Genomic DNA, 14369 nt, shown 5'->3' with positions numbered 1-14369 from the left:
CCCAAGTTATTGTGGGGGGTGGGGGGGCACTGAAAGAGTCATTGAAGTTAACACATTTTGCAGGTTAGGCTTGTTATTCGCAGCAGGGACGAAAACAAATGACATCATCGAAAAGCAAGTGTACACGAGAAGGTTTAGATTTTGGTTGTGATTCTGGACCGTGCAATCAACAATAACGTGGCCTGTTTCTTCGGGATACCAGATGACGTGCTACACAACTGGGACAATTAATGTTCACGAACACAACTTTTGAATGATGTTGGCTTGGGGATGTTTACTGTGGGAACAGCTTTATTTCATGGGCTACATTTGTCCTGGGATGTGTCGATTAGTTCAAGTGGAGACAAATAGTTCAGTTAGCCTCAGCTCTTACGCAGACGCTCCCCCCGCCCCGCTCCCCCCCGCCTCAATCATGGAACGGCAACAGAAATGTTGTCGACTTTTATTCATTAGCAGAAATATTAGAATCGCTCGCTGTTTGCACGGAGTTTCTTTACGATAAATCAGCTCATTCGTGCTTCCAGCTGAGAAAACAGTATGTAAATTATACCCTTAGAACTTAGCTTTTGTGCTTAGACCAGTAAATGTGAAAATGTTTAGCGTGAAGTTTGAAGGCAAATGCAAATATTTAAGCCTGATTCACACTAGTGAGATAAGCATAACACAAGTGAAATAAGTATAAGCACAAGAAAAAGAAATATGTTCCTTTTTTCTTGTGGTTGCGCTTATGCTTAGTTCACTTGTGTTATGCTTATCTCACAAGTGTGAACCAGGCTTTAGTTCTTTTGAACTTGTGAGCCCACGGAAACTGCACCGTCACGCAACGTGTCAAGAAATCATGGTTTATCAGTCGAGAGGAACTCAACTTGCTAACCATAAATACACATCAAAATACTGGACTTTGTCATTATGTTATATCTGTCCGTAAAACTTCGGTTGTTGATATAAAAATGCTGATTTTAGAGGCCCAGTTAGGGGGGGTACCCATGTCCCTTGTCTGAAATTCGCCACCAGCCATGTCGGCATTTCGCAAGATTCCTATGTCGCCTGTCGGAATTTCGTCTCAGAGGAGTTGGGTCGGGAAATTTGACCTTGTTCGATTAAAACGAAGCTACACATATAACACATCGTAATACCTTTGTTTATTAAGAAAAAACCGACACAGTGCTCTCAAGTCTCACGCATTGAGCATGAGGCTCACGCAAACGAATTCAATCTTGCGCTCTCACGCTGAAACTATTATTTCTCACGCATTGAAGGTTCCTTGCTGTTTTAGTCCAGTACATATATAATTAAGTATCTCTTTGGATATAATTTACTCCCTGTATGCTTTGCACTTGCTTCGAACACTTTTCAGCACTAGGAATTCTTATGCAGAGTCAGCATTTCTCCGCTCAGTGGGTTTAATGATTACTTTAAGGTTACTTTTAAAGCATTACATTTCGACTCAGAATGAAGGAAAAGACTTCTTAGCTACTTCAATTTTTCAAAATTTTCTAAGGGGCTGGGGTCATGCTTTCTAAGGGCTTGGGCTTGCTTTCGAGCGCTGAAGTTGCTAACCCCCTACGAGATGTGGGGACATGCTCCCCCGGGAAATTTTGAAGTTTAGACGCTTGGAATTGCTATTTTCAGTCACTTTCCAGTCAGTATTTGGACCTAAAGTACAATCGAACCTATGACTATTTTTACCATGTTTATGTTTAACAACCGTTCTTTAACTCAAAATCTCAACGGCCTCAATCAGATAATCTCTCCTATCTATAATCTTCCTTTGAATTTGGCGTAACCCTTACTTTCTGCTGAAGACGAGAAGACCTTGGCAGCTTTCCCCTGTCTCTTTTTTCCTTCCATAATGCCATTTGTTGATAATACAACTTCATATTCTTTTACTGGTGACCCACTGATAAAAATATGAAGCAGACTTTCGAAGATCTCTTTCCTTTTTCCTTAAGCGTGTTTTTAGGCGTTTAGGCCACTGCTCTCTCAGCTGAGAGTGGGAAAAAACACTCAACAATGACGAACTCGATTTATTCGACGTGGACGTTTTAGCATATATATAAGAAAGCCTGTGTTTTACGACCCGTCGACATCGCGCGTGAGAGAGGAAAATTTTCCCATATGAACACTCCAGCCCGGGTAACCGGGACGAAACTTTTTAGACGAAATAGCTTCGCTTTCGCAACATAGCGGCCAAAATGGCATAATTTTTGGCTTGTATGTATTTCCACTTTAGGAGTAGGCGAATTAGGGACCGTTCATTTTTTATGAGGGAGGGGGGGCTGGTGGGATTTGGGAAGCACCATTTAAAAATCACATGACCCCCCCTCAGCTTACCAATTTTTTCACATGGCCCCCCCTTATAACGGTAATTTTTTGGGATGACCCCCCCAAAAAAAAAATTGAACAAACAATATTTAGATTTCAACTTTTTACTTCACGTTATTGTGCTCACTATGAAGACAATATTTACAATCCCTATACTACAGAAAAAAGAAAGAGAAGTCAATTTCGGATCTCCTAGTTATGGCTCGCCCTGAGCGTGTGGCATTTGGCCTCTCATTGGCATCTTCCTCATCTGAATTGATGAATGCAAGAATGATGTCACTTGAGTCATCTTCTCCCCTAGAGTCAATGGCATCACTGTCATACTCATCATTGTCACTTTCATCCGTTTCACTGCTGTCAGCACTTGCCCTGTTGTCATTTTGTGTCAATGTCCTGGCATTTCTCAGTGTTGGTTGGCCAGCTCTGAGAGGACTCTTCTGCTGCAAGCACGAATGTCTTACAATTGCCTTTACTTTCTCACTCTTGCTGCTTTTCAAATGCTGCTTCAGCCCGAGGTGGTTCAAGTACTTGTTTAGTTCTGGAACACGTAGCGTTTTAAGCTTGGTTAGATCTTCGCACAACTCAGTCCAAGGATAATCCTCATATGACTTATCTTTTGCGTCCCTACTCAACTTTGCCTTTTCTTCTGCTCTCTTTTTCCTTTTAAATTCCAGCACTTCAAGATGCTGAAGATAATCCACCACAAACTTTGATTTGACAACAAACTTATCTGCAAATAGAGCAACGCTCTATGGGTGAGATAAAACCAGCCTGCCACTTCCATGCTCTTTCTTCGCTTGGACCCTTGGCTGCCAGTCATCTGGATCACGCCCTTCTTTTGGGGTCTTCTGGTAGGGGAGGTAGTGGTATTCCGGTAGGCAGGAATGGTCAGGAACTGGTTTAAGAAAAAGAAGCAATCTTTCTAAGTGCGGATGGCCGTTCAGAAAGGGCGAGTGAGTTTTCCATGCCAGGGTACCAGTTGAAGCCCAGTGATGGAAGAAAACTGAACTTCTCCATCAAAGAACACAGGGCAATGGTGGAAAAGTTGAATGTCATATTGAAAGATGTAAAGGAACACGATTCCACACTCTTTCAGTCCAATGGGCTTGCTTTAAAGCAGGACGAAGAATTTGCCCACAGTTTTAATGTAAAACAGATCAAATGTATAGAAGCTAAGTTGACGAAGGTCACGCAGGACATGGAAGCACTGGAAAATAAGAAGAGCAATTATAACAGCATATTCAAGGGCATACTCAAACAGCACATCAACAAAAGGAGAAGGAAAAAAGAAAACCGCAGACAGTCAAATGAAAGAAAGAGGAAGCGGACTGAAAACAACGTCCAACGAGTTTATGGAATCTGTGTTGGAAACCCGCTAGGGAATGATCTTCCACAGTGCCTTGAAGAGTGTATTAAGGTTGAGGATGTTGCCACGTCGTTATTTAGAAGAGATGGGCCATACGTCGCACAGCTCTTGGAAGGGAATTATTTCACCAATGCTGCAAGAAGCAGAATCACCACCAACCTTGAGCAGCAAGTCAGAGATTGTGTTTACACCTTCATGTACCCTGAAGAGTACACTCTGACGGAAAGCATTGCTGCTTCTTGCAGCATTGGTGAAAGAGACTCCCATAGCAGCACAAGCGGCGACGCCGAAGAACTCGACGACAGCGAAGATGAAGATGAGTGCCAGTGAAAGTTGCATTCCAAAATAACTGTGTTAAATACTTTGTTTCAGTATCTACAAATGCTTTTTGTCGCCAAACGTTTTTTTAAAGCAGAAGGAAAGTTTGTAATAAATCTGCATCCTGCCTTCTATGTTTATTCTATAGCAATTTTTTTGATATTCAGACATTATGCCATTTTAAAGTTTTACTAAAATATTTCACGTGACCCCCCTTTTTTCCCTTATTTTTTTGGGATGGTCCCCCCTCGAAAGCCATTTTTTTCGCATGGCCCCCCCCCCCAAATCCCACCAGCCCCCCCTACCTTATAAAAAATGAACGGTCCCTTAGTTTTATTAGTAATGTTACAAGAGTCCACAAAGCTGCGACAGCCGCGAACGATACAAGTTTATGTTCCACCATTTTGGTTGTGTTTCTTGGATTTTATCCCGGTAGACCGGGCTGAAATTTTCCATATGAACAGACAACAAAATTCGTCCTGGTAACCGGCCAGTCCGGTTACCGGGCTCATATGAAGAGGTCCTGAAGGTCGGACGGCGGAAGTTCGCAAATGCGGATCTTTTTAAAGGTTTCTGTCGTTTCTCCTTTGGTATGTTTAGAAAACACGAACTGTTCTGTTTTTGGATCAGAAGAATTGCTAAGCAATGCGGGTGGGCTCTGGTCAGTTATTCTTCCATTATCGGCGCATAAAATGATGAACGAGATTGTCGAAGAAAGTCAGAGGTTAGCGAATCCTACTTAGCAGTGATACGAAAAGACAGGTTGGGTGACACCAATTTGCCGCTATCCAACATGGTATCCGTTCCACGAAGAGGTCACGAAGGAGAGGAGAATAGAATAAAAATCCCAAGACTTATAAGTGCTGCTATGTCAGGATTGCCAGCGGAAATCTTTCTTGCGATCAATGTTGTTTTTGTCGGCGCAGGTTAGTATACCTTCCGTTCTACCTTCCCAGTTTTAAATGGACACGCGCCTGCTCGCATTTACTTTGCAGTCCCCTTTTCCATATTGAACTGAAGTAAATGCAACTCTGTAACTTTATTTATACATGTACACAGTTGAACAGGTTGAATTGTCTAGAATTGCGGTGCCGTGATTGTGAAATCTACACATAATCCGTTTGTCAGTGATCTAATTAACCTAAAAAGATTGAAATATACCTTGTGCCGTGAAGGTACTTTTGAATGCATGAATAAACTCCTGTTATCATTTTATTTTTCTTTAACAGAAGCATATTGACCTGCAGAACGAAAATATGATAATGAAAGAAGTTAAACCGCTTTACTTCAGCAGACTCTCTTGGCCTCAGAAAAACACGCAAGAATTCGATTGTTTACTTCCTGCTGATGTTTTCGTTAAAATCCGGTTATATCAGCGGCGCGTTAAAAGCCACTCGAAGGATAACCCAAGCTGACTTTGATAGATGTTTTACAACAACATAAAAGTGGTAAGTACAAGGAACTAATAATACAAGGACTTTAAACGCCTATACCCGCTTGCCCTCAGACCAACGCGCAGAAGTCCATTGTTTACTTTTCGTGATCTTTCAGGTAAAATCAGGGTTTTTCAGCCGGGCATCAAAAAGCACCCGAAGAATAACCCAAGCTGATTTTATGTGAAGTTTATATGAAATAATTCATATATGAACTGCGGTTGTAGATGAAAGTGAAGAATGATCATCGCAGTGAATTTTCCAATTTAAGCAATTGGAAAGAAGAAGCCTGAAAAAAAAAAATTAGGGCTTCAACGGGATTCGAACCCGTGACCTCCGCGATATCGGTGCGATGCTCTACCAACTGAGCTATGAAACCACACATTGGAAAATTGGAAAATTGGAAAATTAACTGCGATGATCATTCTTCACCTTCCTTCCTTCCAAGCTGATTTTGATACATGTTTTACAACAACAAAAAAGTGTTCTAAACGCGAAGTTTCAAGGAATTTGGAGTTATGGCACATGTCGAAAAATATCTCTGAATTTTATTCGTAAATTAGGAATTCGACCTTTTAACTGAAAGGAATTTTTTTAAAAATTGTGTGTTTATTCTCAAATGGCGCTCAAGTCAAGTTCTAACCTGATTTGGATAGCTGAATACTTTGTCTTTCAAGAAAAAGTATCGATAAGTGTCGGTTCCTCTTTACACGCGGACGCAAATCAAGTTTAGATGACTAATTTTAAGCCTTTGCGATCGGCCACTTTGGTGACCGTCGAGGCGAAAATCGTTTTCCTCGATTTTCTCGAATTTAAATTGCTTCGAGCTCCAAAAAACTATATCACGTTTCATATCTACCTAAGGGCTTTTTATGGACGAAAGAGAGAAAAATCGATTTTTCGACTTCTGCCGCTAAATTCAAATTTTGCTTGGTTTTCGGTGACATTTGCTCTTAAGTTTGTTTTAAAATTATGCATCGTGATTCCTTAGATCAGCGGAAATCCGGGATAAAAGAGTAACAACAACAACAACAACAACAACAATAATAATAATAATAATAATAATAATGATAATAATAATAATAATACTAAAATCTTGCTAGTTCCTTATCGATTTCAAAGGCCCTACTAATCCTAAATGTGAAGAATATCGAAAGTTCTAATCCTAAAATCTTGCTAGATCCCTACCGATTCCAAAGCCCCTACTAGTCCTAAATGTGAAGAATATTAAACCTTCTAATCCTAAAATCTCGCTAGTTCCTTATCGATTTCAAAGTCATTATCTGTAATGCTCAGCGGAGCTCTTTGCGTACAACCTGAGCTTCTCAAGCATAGTAGCGCAGACCTCAAAAAGGGCAAATGAGACTTTGGCGTGAATCCATGACATTGTAGTACTATAATAATAATAATAATATTAATAATAACAATATTAATAATATTGATAATAATAATAACAAACTTTATCAATTATTTTTTCATACAAACTTGAATCTTACATGTATCTGGTAAAAAATTCAGAAATTCTGTTGTTTCTTAAGTTTTTTCCCTAAAATAATTTCTGTAAAACAATTTCAATAGCCTACCTACATAATTATACTCTGTGAGCATTTTCAAGCATTAAGTGGCTATGTACACAAGTAAAGGTAAATTATAATAATGATAATTATTATGATGACATAAAACTCGAATCTTACATGTATATGGTAAAAAAATTCAGAAATTCTGTTGTTCTTTAAGTTTTTTCCCTAAAATAATTTCTGTAAAAATTGCAATAGCCTACCTACATAATTACACTCTGTAAGCATTGATGATTTATTCATGAGTTTGAGAGTACTTTAAAAAAAAAAAAAAAACACTATTCATATACTAAAGTTTTGATGAAAATAAAAATGTTAAAAAGATCCTTAAACACTAATTCACAAGTTCACTCCATTATTCACTTGGTTAGCGTTTAAATTAAGCAGCAGTCATCAATGAAATCCTCTTGTGGAATTTTGTGGAAAGGTGTCCTGGAGCCCCTCACACATGTGTGTATCGACGTTAAAACCTCAAAGGAAAGCAATGTTCTTATCCAAGTAATAGTAATGTGATAAGGTTCCTCATTCTTTTCTGAGAACTTCTCGGCTGGGCGTTTGAGAGAGCAATTACAATCGGCTCCCATCCCACCGTTGGTTCCAAAAACTCGGGGAGTTAAAGATCCCATTTCAACGTCTAGCACCCTCTGTTGGTACTTCTGCTTTTTCTCCTCCTCCTGCTCCTTAAAGTTTGTGGATGTTGCTTTTTCCTGGTTACACTTGGAGTTAACATGCATTACTCTGACATCAAAAAGTGCTGTAACTCCTCGAGACCAAAAGCCCCCTGCCTTCATGTCCAGTCTTGTCTCCGGACTTGTCACCGCGCTTCTGAGGTTGAATCGCTCATTATCGAGAGTTTGTAGTTGTGGTTTGACTTCAACGTTGTTGCAAACCTTACCTAGAAATGAGGTAAGCAGGTTGCGAACGCCATCGTGTCTCTGCGCTACAAACCCTACCTTTTTGCAAGACAGGGCTGACGGTATACTTATCACCACAAACACGCTTCCTTGGTAAATCGGACAGGTGCACATTATACCTTAAACGCAGAGTCTCTGAATAATAATAACAACAACAACAACAACAACAATAACAATAATAATAATTTTTTTCAGATAAAAATATAATTCTTTATTGAGCTCATTCAAATTCTTCACTAAAACTTTACGTAATAATAATAATAATAATAAGTAATAGTAATAATATTAATAACAATAAAAATATTTTTAATTAATAATCTAAAACTTTATTATCACAGAACGAAATAATAATAATAATAATAATAATAATAATAATAATAATCTGGCATGTATTTCTTCATTAAATAATGAACTTCAAAAACACCGTGTGGTTCATCAAGGCCATATCTTACTTCGTGCTGCTACGAAGCCTTAATAATAATAATAAAAATAATAACAACAACAACAACAACAATAATAATAATAATGATAATAATAATAATAATAATAATAATAATAAGTGATAGTAATTGGACTGAGTGGAGTACAATTTAGGGAGTAATCGCGCGAGTAATTTCAAAATCGGACGAGCGCTAAGCGCGAGGCCAATTTGAAATTACGAGGTTGATCGCTCCCTGAATTGTACGACACGAGGTCCAATTACTAATTAATCGTATTTTTAACAAATTTTGAAATTAAAATGGTCTTTGGAGAACTTCTTTTGAGCGAAAAAGTCAATAGCGCTTTCCATAAGTTTTAAAACCTGTAGGAAGCATTACGAAGGAAGCCATTAAAACGCGCGTAATTGACGGGCGAATCACGTATGTATCCAATAACAAAAAGTTAAAATTGGATACCCACGCGATCATGCGCCGATTACGTGACAAATAGGCCCACGGAGAGCCAATCACAATCGAGAATTTTGTTATAGACACGATTATAATAACAATAATAAACCCAAAAGTGTTAATAAATAACAAACATACAAGAATAGTGAGGAAGATTAGGGCAGACTTATCAAGCGTGTGTGGTGAACATTTCCGAAACAAATTATTAAGCCGTTTCAAGATTTTGGAAAACGCGTTCAATAAACGATGGAATGAACTGGACATTTTAACCAGTCTTTCATATTTTATTCCATCCTTAACTTTCATTCACTTTCATAAACATATCCTCGATAATTTTATTCCTAGTTTAATTTTTGGTACACGTTTATCTTCCAGATCTTGTCCCAAAACGAGATTTGGACATAAATGGCAACCACATAAAAAGGGCTGGTATAGTATAGTAGATTACTGAGGATGAAAAACTGTTAAAAACGAAAATATTGATACGCTGTAGTTATATACTCATTTAAGCCAGAACATTTTAGCTTACGAAGAAGCAAAGATGATCCTTTTTTGTTGGTGAAAAATTACTACGCATTCCCAAAGTTAATTTGGTTTTATCAGTAGTTGATCAAAGCAAGTTTAAAACTTGAGGTTAAAAATTGGTGGTGAAAATATTAAGCCACATGTACAGAGAAACTGATGTAAAATTCATCTGGACCACCCACAAAGTCAACGAAGAATTATTACCAGGATCTTTAATCTTGTGGATAATTCTGATACTGAACACCACCAGTCAGTTCAGCCATACGAGTATTTTCCTTTGCGTATGTTGTGTCTTTGAGGATCAGCAGACAAAGATTTTTACCTATTTGCAGTTTTGTTCTAGTTTAATACTCTCTGAAAAAGATCAAAGTAGATGGTTGAAAATTTGATTAATTATTATTTTTACGATTTTGCCACCAATTTTTACTCACATTTTTTTCAGTTTCAGAACCCTCATTAAGTCTTCCGAACAAATGACCACTCAAGCAATAATACACGATTGAGGCCCTTTTAGGGGTTTTAGGGATAAGGGATAACTGACAAAATAATTTTAGGGATAAGGAATAACTGACTAAATAATTATAGGGCTAAGTGAGATAATTTTAGGGATAACAAAATGTAGCTTTGATTTCTCAATTGTCAAACGTTTGGTCACTTTTGCCGAGGATTGACATCACCGGCGGCCGCTAACGAACAATAACGGGCCATTTATCAGTCCAAATTCAAGCAAGATGGGTCAGATGTCCAAGATTTGCCCCCAGGCTCTTTTATTCGGTCAGGTACTGACCAGAGAGGAGAATATTTTAAGGTGACGTCATATAAAACTGTAGAGTTTTCGTATGATTATGCAGTATTAGGTTATTAAGAAACGGGTCGCTTTACACTTTAAAATTGCCACCTATTGTCAAATTCCAAAAATAAGTAATTTTGGGGATAACAGTCTCGGCAATTTTAGGGACAAGGGATACCTGCCCCAGGAATTTTAGGGATAAGGGATGACTAACCCCACCCCCCCAACAGAGCTTCACGATCATACACTTGTGACGACGGAGCTTATTTCTTTTAGGACGGGTCACTGTAAATCAATTTTCTCCAACGTGTTTTGTCATGTCATGGTGTAAATAATCGTGTTAACTGCCCCCGTTCCTTCACTCCCCTGTTAGGGCCAAAAAGAGAAACTGAAGCATACAAACATAACTTGAAGTAAAACAATTATATTGTGATTGCAACTATGTAGTTGTCGATGTCGTTGTAAATATATGCGTGTGATTCCATCCATGCAAAAGTTGTTACATTTCAAGATTTTCACCAATAAAATTCCTTTATTTTGACATCTTGGTCAAGCTATTTTCTCATTAGTTACAAATCGAGCTTTATTGCTCCAAATTACTCACCAATTAACCCAGAAGTAATATTCATCTAACGTTGTAAATTAAAATTAAACGGTTGGCAAAATGGACTTGTCTGGTAAGACCGATATTCAATGCTCTTGAGAACATCCGTCGAAGTGTTCAACTTTGGAGCTTGGATTAGGCACTTTTAGATTGCGCTAGCACAATTTTTGGCATCATTTAGAAAAACGAACATAATTTTTGCACTTTTTGTAAAAGTAGTACTACTAGCATAATCAGCATATTGCTAAAATTTTTGAAAGGGAACATTACTAGAGTCCTTGCTTGGACTGTAAGATTGATTATTTTCAAGTTCTGTCCATGTTTCAGTCTATTTTCTATTTTGCAATGTCTTGGAGAGGACTGGGGAGAAGGTTTGCACAGTGCTGCATCATTTGTCGTCTAGACAACTGGGCACACCGGAAGTGAGATTGTGTCGGTCCCAGTTCCCGCATGACAGGTAACAAAATGGCTTCGAGCAGCTTACACACTCGAGAAGAACAGCCATCCGATAGGCCAGAACCTGCTCAAATTAATAGAGATGGGAGCCTGAAGCAAACCAAAAGCAAATACAACACCAGGGGCACCTCATGCGTTAATAACAGTAAATATATAATCTGGACTTGTTTTGTTTCTTTTTCTGAAAAGAAAAAGTAGCATAATTTTTAAAATTTTCATAAAATTTAAAGCTGTTTTTGTTGCCAAAATGTTTCGTGATTTATCGCCAAGCCAAGTGTTCTTAACATTTTTAGCAGGTAAAAGTTTAGAACTTTCTTTTACTTCTGAAATTGTGTATCAAAACCTACTAACAATTTCAAATTGACTAGTTTAGCTTTCGAGGTGCGTCAGAAATTTGATGCCGTTCTGTGTTAATAGAAATCGTTCCCGAACCCGTCAGACACCCGGTAGAGATATAATAAATATCTTACTAACCTCGTTTTCTCGGTCCTTACTGTAAGTTACGGATCCTCGTTTTTTCCCCCATCGATTTATGCCCCCCGCGCTTCGCGCTTGGGCCATAAATCGATGGAGAAAAAACTCGGTCCGTAACTTACAGTACCGACCTCGAACTCGGTTAGTAAGATGTATACAACAATGAAGAAAAATGTCTGTTTTCCATGAATAATGTGTGTTCATGACTATATTATTCAAATTATTCAAGAAACTGCCGCGGCCAGATTTAAAACTAGTGAGAGTTTGTGCTTGCCACAGTTTGACAGGTTGACAGGTAAACTGTTCCACAGCTCTGCAACACTATAGCTGAAAGTGTTTTTCAGAACGTTGTTACAAGGCAGTGTAACAGCTAGTTTGCCAGTGTTTGCCTTTGTAGTCCCTTAGTGAAGCAAAGCAGTTTTTTGTTCCATTTGAAACACTCCTGTGCTTTTAAAACGCTATAGTGCAACCTACCCTGCAAACAAGCTCCCATGGGCCCAGTGAGGGCGGAAATAAATTAAGCGAGCCTTACAAGCGCGAAAAAAAAAAAAGAGATCCACAGGCGAAGCGAACTGGCCAGCCTGCTTTACTTGCCAAATTCTTTTTTTTGTGCTCGTGGTCAAATGTGTTTTCTGCCCACGCCAGGCCGCCTGTTTGCAGCCTTAGTGTAACCCCACTTCGATTATTGTAGTGTTGTTCGAGGAATTACAACAACATGGAAATTCTGAAAAATGGTACGAGATATATAACAGTTCAATTACACCCAGTCGTGAAAAATAATATCATTTGCAAAGGAAGTATTAAAGGATTACAACTTCCCAATACATGTAGATACTATCTGGGCATGTAGGCCTGAGAAAATGGTATGTAAATTAAAAAAGTATATTTATAAGACTAGTAGAAAATCTATCCACTCATGGAGAGTAACTTTTATGTTCTCTGGCACCAGTAAATCTGAACAATATAAGGAATGGTAAATGTGCCTTTTTCCTGCTTGTCATGTTTGCTCAAAATTAATTTAACCCTGTCTATTGTTCTTTGTTGTTCTTCCTTACTTAGCACTGCTACGACACTGATAGACATGATTCTGTTTATGAACTCATCAAAGTTAAAAGTCTGTTCCATTTTGAAACTTTCATCATTATTTATGGGCCCAAATTTACCAGATGCACTTAAGACTTTCTCCCATTCACCCGACTGTTGGTTTGGTGTATTGGATTGCTTATATAAAGGGAGGACAATTTCCTCATCCAGTTCCTTCACCCAAGGTAGGGAGCGGTCACGCCTATTCCATACCAGACCAAGCTTGCCTCCTGGAACAAGTACACGGTGAATTTCAGAAATGGACTTGTCATTGGCAAACCAGTGGAAACTTTGAGCAGCAATCACTGCATGCACACTAGAATTAGGTAAATCTGTAAAATAAAATAAAAAAGTTATATTTGTACGTGTAATAACACTGTTCTACCCACCCACAAAAGTTAATGCTGACATATTTTTGATAAGGGTCTTAGTGTCCTTGCTATGTTTTGTTTGATTTGACTGATCCATTTCAAAGTTTGCAATAATATTATTGCAAATAATATTTTTCATCGTACTTACAGTAATTCCACTTAGATTAAATTTTTAAAGTAACTCATCTCGAAAGAACAAGTTGCCACCATTTTTTCCCCCTAGGACATGGTTCTTAAAACCCTGTTATCCCACATGGGCTCTTCCAGGATACCTCCCTATCCTCTGCTTATCTAGTTGATGGCCATGGAAGCCTGCCTTTCTCATCTCTGTTTCCACTGTACACTGCTAGCCGTCCCCTGGTCCCCTCCCTCCCCTTTTGCTTCCACTGTAGGTTCCATCAAGGCATGCTTGGTGATGTTGGCCTTATACTGGGCAAAACAGGATCCTACTCCATAGGTAGGAGGAAAGCCACATCACGTGGTGCATTCTCACCTACATGCCCTGAGTAAATGATTGTCCCCCTCAATCACTCTCAATGATAGGATCTATGCTAGTACAGTCAAACTCCTGTTAACTTCTCTTATAGACTAGCACCTTCTGTAAGAGGGGAATTAACCATGGTTCAAGCCACACACAATACTCACCTTTAGTGGAATTCTAATAGTATACTAATGTAAATGCTGCAATCTGATTGGCTGAGCTACTTGCATACTATCAGCCATTAGTATCATCCAACAAGTGGACTAATGCAAATTCTGCATTTTAATTGGCTACGCTACTAGCAGACTATTAGTAATAGTCCTCGAGTAACAAAATTAGCACAATCGAGTGTGACGCTTTTCTTTCCTTTTATTCTTAAATAAAGATTTCTTCAACTTGCATTTGCTAACTTTATTTTTGCCTTTTCTGTTGGACTAGTTGGGTGATACTAAAACAATTGAAGGCTTTCGTGCAAAAAGGGCGTATATAGCATTTTGGGCCGATTTTTATTTTTTGCAGAATTGAGCTAATTTTTGGCAGACTGACTTGTTTTGACATGAAAAGCATTGTTGCATAATTGTTTTTGCTGATTTGAGCTTCGTTTTTGAGAAATAACGTATGCAAAAAACTCAGTTTTCCAAGGGTATCTTTTGGAGATCTTTTGTTGGAGATCTTTTGTTGAGATCTTTTGTTTCATGGGCTATTGACCCGTAGCCCTTGCGGGCTGCAGGTCTAATTGTTAATTGGTATAAATCTACTAGCGTT

General features: G+C 38.5%; 2 protein-coding genes and 1 long non-coding RNA gene across 3 annotated transcripts in view; 1 reads left to right on the top strand and 2 right to left on the bottom strand.

Moving 5' to 3' along the window:
* Positions 1-4352: 4352 nt before the first annotated feature.
* On the top strand, positions 4353-10676 carry LOC149112103 (uncharacterized). Its single transcript, XR_016207275.1, has 3 exons — positions 4353-4935; positions 5239-5457; positions 9196-10676. It is a non-coding gene; the product is annotated as an uncharacterized LOC149112103 (long non-coding RNA).
* LOC149112104 (uncharacterized) lies at positions 6747-8086 on the bottom strand. The gene has a single exon (XM_089289833.1). The coding sequence runs from the start codon at positions 8045-8047 to the stop codon at positions 7394-7396; it is 654 nt and encodes a 217-aa protein (XP_089145959.1). The 5' UTR covers positions 8048-8086; the 3' UTR covers positions 6747-7393.
* Positions 10648-14369, bottom strand: part of LOC110044371 (uncharacterized) — a 6453-nt gene continuing 2731 nt past the window's right edge. The window contains exon 2 of the mRNA XM_020749915.2: positions 10648-13084. Coding sequence (XP_020605574.1) covers positions 12600-13084 — 485 coding nt within the window. The 3' untranslated portion in view covers positions 10648-12599. The remainder of the gene's footprint in view (positions 13085-14369) is intronic.

Source organism: Orbicella faveolata, unplaced genomic scaffold, assembly GCF_042242905.1.
Source record: "Orbicella faveolata isolate gen_17 unplaced genomic scaffold, um_ofav_v1 contig_2, whole genome shotgun sequence".
Classification (NCBI taxonomy): domain Eukaryota; kingdom Metazoa; phylum Cnidaria; class Anthozoa; order Scleractinia; family Merulinidae; genus Orbicella; species Orbicella faveolata.
This window is presented reverse-complemented; position numbering and strand designations above follow the sequence as displayed.